This window comes from Talpa occidentalis, unplaced genomic scaffold (assembly GCF_014898055.3).
Source record: "Talpa occidentalis isolate TD23 unplaced genomic scaffold, MPIMG_talOcc4v2.1 talOcc4.9, whole genome shotgun sequence".
In the NCBI taxonomy this organism is placed as follows: domain Eukaryota; kingdom Metazoa; phylum Chordata; class Mammalia; order Eulipotyphla; family Talpidae; genus Talpa; species Talpa occidentalis.
Window position 1 is genome coordinate 67,523,244 of NW_023605305.1, and position 6,177 is coordinate 67,529,420.

General features: G+C 48.8%; 1 protein-coding gene across 1 annotated transcript; it reads left to right on the forward strand.

The window, feature by feature from the left end:
- Positions 1–832: 832 nt before the first annotated feature.
- On the forward strand, positions 833–5,936 carry MSX2 (msh homeobox 2). The gene is made up of 2 exons (XM_037498928.1): positions 833–1,303; positions 5,225–5,936. The coding sequence occupies exons 1-2, from the start codon at positions 925–927 to the stop codon at positions 5,647–5,649; spliced, it is 804 nt and encodes a 267-aa protein (XP_037354825.1). The 5' UTR covers positions 833–924; the 3' UTR covers positions 5,650–5,936.
- Positions 5,937–6,177: the final 241 nt, after the last annotated feature.

The following is a 6,177-nucleotide window of genomic DNA, read 5'->3' on the forward strand; positions in this document are numbered from 1 at the left end:
CGCCCAGCGAGGAGATTCAGGGAAAAGAAAATACGCGGATCTCAAATTTCTAGTTTTGGGGTTATTGTTGTGTGTTTTGTTGTTGGTTTTGGGTTTTTTTGTTTGTTTGTTTGTCTGTTTTTGTTTTTGTTTTTGTTTTTGTTTTTGTTTTTTTTTTTTGAGTGGCAGAGATGGGACCTTTGGTTTAAATTTTCCAGTCGAACTGTTTAGAAGTTAGGGACCCCTGACCACCTCTCGGGCTCCCTATGGCTCCGCTTCTTCGAGGGGGGTTATAGTAATAGCGGATGTCATTGAACACTTGCTTAACACCGAGTAAGACACCCTTCTAAATGCTTTGCATGTATCATTTCCCTTAATAAGGACACTGGCTCCTGTTCTTTAGTGCTAATCCTAAAGTTGTAAAGTCAGCCCAGTCTTCGTGCATGGCAGAGCTTGGCCAAAGTCTCTACACTGTCAGTTGCACATTTTAAACTAGTTTTGGGGGGGGGTGGGAGTGGTATAGGCGCGGGGTACCTTTTAAAAACAGGGGTCAAAAGAGAGAAGACAAGGGCCTGGCGAACTTCCTCTTTAAATAATCGGCCTTAATTACGCCTTGGTCTTTTCAGTTTTGGCGTGATTATAACCCTTGAGGGATCGCCTAATAACAACTCTGCTGACTGCTTCTGTAATTAACTCCTAATTTATTTCAAACAGGAAAAAAAAAAAAGGCCCGAGCCTCTTCTGGAAGAGCCAATCAGAGGCGCGCGTCTGTGGCGTCAGCGCCAGCGGCGGCGCGGATTGGCTGAGCCGAGTCTCCCACTTCCCCTTGGAGGACAGGCCCGGCTCCAGGAGCGCCCCTCCCGTCTCCCCCCCAAAAAGTTTGAGTCGCCGCTGCCGGGTTGCCAGCGGAGTCGCGCGCCGGGAGCTACGTAGGACAGAGAAGTCATGGCTTCTCCGTCCAAAGGCAGTGACCTGTTTTCGTCCGATGAAGAGGGCCCGGCGATGGTGGCCGGGCCGGGCCCGGGGCCTGGGGGCGCCGAGGGGGGCGCGGAGGAGCGCCGCGTCAAGGTCTCCAGCCTGCCCTTCAGCGTGGAAGCGCTCATGTCGGACAAGAAGCCGCCCAAGGAGGCGTCCCCTCTGCCAGCCGAAAGCGCCTCTGCCGGAGCCACCCTGCGGCCGCTGCTGCTGCCGGGACACGGCGCCCGAGAGGCGCACAGCCCCGGGCCGCTGGTCAAGCCCTTCGAGACCGCCTCGGTCAAGTCGGAGAACTCGGAAGACGGAGCGGCGTGGATGCAGGAAGCCGGCAGATACTCGCCGCCGCCGAGTGAGTGCGCGCCGGGGCCCGGGCCGGGGGTCGGCGGGTGCCTGGGGGCACTGGAGGGAGTTGGGGGCCGATGTGCCCCCGAGCTGGCTGGAGGTACGGAGACCCCGGCCCTGAACGCCGCGGAAAGCAGTTCTAGAAGTTCGTGACTCTCTGGTGTCCCCCGAGCTCAGCGCGCTGGCTCCATCCAGGACACCCTCTGGGTAACATCCGCTTAGCGCGTGTTCCGCATCCCCTCGCTCTGCTAAGTGTTCGACGGACTTGCGCGCTCGCTGGTCTCTGACAGGCTCACCCCGGCCACATTTGCCCCGGTTGTTCGGTTGTGGGTTTCTCTAACCCTCAGCCCTGCGCTTTGGCCACTTGGCTTATTTGTGTTTAACTGACCACCGGGGTCTCTATCTGGGGAGGGGAGAGGGATTCACGTTTAATGAGTACTCGAGAATGTGCCGCGCAGAGGTGGGATGGCTTAGCTCCTTTCAAAGTTCGCACCCCAGGAAACGTGCCCACATTTTAAAGATTTCGATAAATGTAACCCACCCCGACATTCGGTAGAAAATCATTATATCTTCCGTGGCCCCCGCGGCATCGAAGCAGGATCCTATGAAGGGATGGTGGCAAAACGATGCGGAGTGTGCGTGCGTGAGGCTTAGGGGGCAAGGGAGGGTCTCCCGGTTTTCCGCGCAGCCAACCCCTCTCTGGCGCTGAGCAGCTTCGGGTCTTCGCTGGGTGCGGGCTTGGGTCAGTAGTGCTAGGGCTCAGCTTGGCTCATAGCAATAATTAACAGCATTTCAGCAGAGCTCCAAGAGTTTATGAAGTGATGCTCATTAGTTTACCAGATCCTGATCAGAGATAGAACCCCAAAGGGTAGGGAGAGGCAAGGGACTTCTGGTTATCCCTATCTTTCAGACACCCAGACTTTAATTAAGAGTACTCTACTCTTTGACCCAAATCACCAACAACTCCTGAATTGGACAAGTATCCCTGGTGTGCAAGCCCTGCTCCTCAGTAAGGTGCTCTTTCCCCAGAGACACCTGCACCCCGCTTGCTGCCAATGGGGAAGGCATCCTGGGAGGCCCAGGAACAGCTGATTTCTCCTCCAGCCTTGGCATCCATTTTTGGGCCCTGAGTCCTTTTACAGTTTAGAGAAGTGACTGCCTATAACCCTTAAGATTTCTCTCCCTCCAACTGCACCTCTAGAAAAGGTAAGAAAGAGGGAAGCTATGGAGGGATCTTTTCCAAACCTGAGAGAGTCACATCTTTCCCCATTTCTACGCAGTATTTTGTGAACAAAACAAGATCTTCTACCCAAGCGTCACTGACTGTCCCCTCTGGCATCTCTCTCCACCCTGTTAGAAACTCAAAGGGTGTGGAGATTAAGGACTCGAAGAATTTAAACTTAAGTTTGCACAGTGCTTTATAGCACTTTTCACCATGTTATCTTATCTGATCTCTGTGTGACAGAAGCCGCCTGCCCAACTATTAACAGATAGGACATTTCAGTGGGAGTTTTAAGGAATCAAACTGAAGTGTTAGGCATGACCAGAAAAAATCCCCAACAGCTAGGAACATTTAGTGATCATCTATCTGCTGGCACACAGTGCTCTTGGCATTCTAAAATATAGTACTCAAGCACGCTGTGGTATTGGTATTACAGGCCCATTTTACTGATGGTGATACATAAGCTTAGGAACTTTAAGGGACTTAATTTGTTTGACAGATATTGAGTTGCCCATCTGTTCCTGGGCCTGGGTCAATGCCCAGTGGCGCATCACGTATTCCAGCCTTAAAGGAAGTGGTGTCTGGGGGTCAGAATTCCCTACATCTTTAGGCCACAGAGTTCTGGGATGGCAGTTCCCCATTTGTTCTGTAAACAACCCTGCCACTGAGTGTAGTGGAGCTTCCCTGCCGAGTAAATTAGTCTTGGGCCTTGAATCTGATCTTCCGTAAGAAAAATATGAGATTCTGAAAAAGCATTTCATTTTAAATCATACAGTGGATCATGGGCTTAGGGCCTGGAGATTGGCTGTGGGAGCCCTGCAGTGGTAGGAGCAGTGGGTCCTGGGAGCACCTAGGATGCAGCCTGGGGCTGGCTGGCAGGCAAACGGGAGGGAGCCTGGTTTTGTTATTCGGAGGAAGTAGGATAAATGCTGTTTTGCTTTGTATAATCGCATCCTTCCTCTGGCTGGTTTAAAATGGGGCAGGGGTGGGGGGTGGTGAGGAGTGGTGTGCTGCAAGGATGCCTGCCTCTAGCTTTAAGACTTTGATGCATAAGTACCCTTCCCGTTCACTCCTGGGATTTCATAATTCAAATGCTACCTCTAGAAGCAGCCCCCAAATGACTGGGCCCAGGCATGAAGTTGCTTCCAAACTCAGAGCAGGATCAAGCATAGCTGCTAAGAACTTGGTATCTGAGCTGAGATGTCAGCCCTCCAGAGAGCCAGGCCAGGCTTGTGAGCATTTCACAGGTCTGAGTCTCAGTGGTGCTATTAGTTTATTTGTAAATTAAGGAGGCGCCCTGGCCTTCTGGTTTATTTAGGGATTAGCATATGCAAAAGTCTACACTTGTCAGGTAGTTTCTTTCTTGCCTGCCTCTCTCCCAGATATGTGTTTTTGATTGATCCCAAAACCTCTTTGTTTTTAGTGACTAAAGTGATAGGTTAATAATGTCACACTAGGACTAATCCATTTCTTTTTTGGAAATGGAGGTTGGGTTGGGACTTGCGCTGTGTCACCCTGAAGTATGAAGTGTAAACTCTTTCTTGGGCCACTAAAGTAACTAAACAAGAAATGCGACATTCTCCCCACGAGTGCTTTGGAGTTACTATTGTGGCTACATAGGGGAAATTAGCATAGCTCATAAAAGCCAAATGCAGAAAATTAATTGTTTAGCATTCTAGCCCACAGCTCCACACTCCTCCCCAACCTCCCCTCCAGGAAAAGAAGCCCAAAGTGAGTTGATGCGGTGGAATCCCAGGATGCCCAGTCCTGCGACTGCCTCTAATTGGATCCATTTTAAATATGGAGTCTGGATGCCGTTGGCATACCTTCATTGAGCTTGTTATTAACTCTTTCTAAATTCCGGCGACAAACTAATTATTGACACATTTGCTCTGAACCCTGGAATGGGTAGAGGAGATGACTAAGATGTTATCACGTGCTCTCAATTCGGAGGCAGCTTGATTTCCCCTGACATTTACATTTATGGGCGAGCTAATTTTTCCCTCCTTCTTAGTAAAGTTTATATTGCCGAAGCACCCAGCCAAGAAACGTATCCCACATCCAGATCTGTGCGATGTTGTCAATTTTTATAATCTGTAGACTGGATGGAATGACAGCTGTGTGGTTGTTTATTGCATAGGGCTGCTCCCAAATCCAAAGATGCTATTAATTTACCACAGACCTTATCTGCAAGATTATCCTTCCTAAGTCTGCTGATACAATCCAACTTTTTCCTGGTGCAGAGAGAGGGGACCAACCCCACTGCTAAGACTCTTTTCCTTTTTCTTCTCAATATGTGATTATCTCAGCATCCCATGGAAATGAGGATTATTATGAAGCCAGACCCTCATTTTCAAAACAAGAGAAATTTAACTCAGAGGAGGTGGAATTTTTTTTTTTTTCTTGGAACACTTGGCCTCCTTGACTTAGGAGGGATCTGTTCAGAGGGCCTATTTCTATAATCTCTTAACATTGTCTCCCATATAGAAAGTTCTGTCAGACCATTCAGATTCCCCAACATTTTGTAAAAAAGGCTCAATATTTTTTATCAAGCAATTAATACATTTAATATGGATGTTTTCAATCCTCCTCCCCTTCAAAAAACCATGCAGGGTTCTGATCTTGGAATTTAGGCCTGCGTTGCACGCGTAGACCTGAAGAGAAAGACACTTTCCTTGGCTAATTCACTCCCTCTCTGTTCTCTAGGACACATGAGCCCCACCACCTGCACCCTGCGGAAACACAAGACCAATCGGAAGCCTCGCACACCCTTTACCACATCCCAGCTCCTAGCTCTGGAGCGCAAGTTCCGCCAGAAACAGTACCTCTCCATTGCAGAGCGCGCGGAGTTCTCCAGCTCTCTGAACCTCACAGAGACCCAGGTCAAAATCTGGTTCCAGAACCGAAGGGCCAAGGCGAAAAGACTGCAGGAGGCAGAACTGGAAAAGCTGAAAATGGCTGCAAAACCTATGCTGCCCTCTGGCTTCAGCCTCCCGTTCCCCATCAACTCACCCCTGCAAGCAGCATCCTTATATGGGGCGTCCTATCCTTTCCACAGACCTGTGCTCCCCATCCCGCCCGTAGGACTCTATGCGACTCCAGTGGGATATGGCATGTACCATCTCTCCTAAGGAAGATCAGCTCAATAGACTCCATGATGGATATCTGTTTGAAAGGGTTCCCCCTCCCTCTGCAAGAAAGCAGTACCAAGCCAGTTCTCCTGCTCCGCAGATCTCCGTGCACCACCCTAAGCGGCCACGCCATATAGTTCACATTTGTTCTTTAGACTCGAGCACCAAGCCCTCGTGCTCTTGGTGTAATCTTCAGATGTCCCCTGCTTCTTTCACAAAGATTGGCTCTGGTGGTTTTATATATATAAAAATATATATAATAAAATATAATACATTTTTATACAGCAGACAGAAAAATTCAAATTATTTTGAAAGGCAAAATTTATATACATATATATACTTTTTTCTATATATCACCTTCCTAAAAGAGACTGCTGAAGTCTACTTGATGTCTTGTTTTCTTTTTTAAATAGGGGGAGACAAATGATTTGCTTAAAATTGCTGAAATTTGGTGATTTAGATGGGATGATTGACTTTTGCTTATGGAAAACAAATAATAGACTTAGCCACAATGTGCATAGAAAGTAG

Coding starts and splice junctions, on each gene's coding strand:
- MSX2 (XM_037498928.1), top strand. CDS start 925: ATGGCTTCTCCGTCCAAAGGCAGTGACCTGTTTTCGTCCGATGAAGAG. Junction 1,304..5,224: donor CAGATACTCGCCGCCGCCGA/GTGAGTGCGCGC, acceptor TCTGTTCTCTAG/GACACATGAGCCCCACCACC.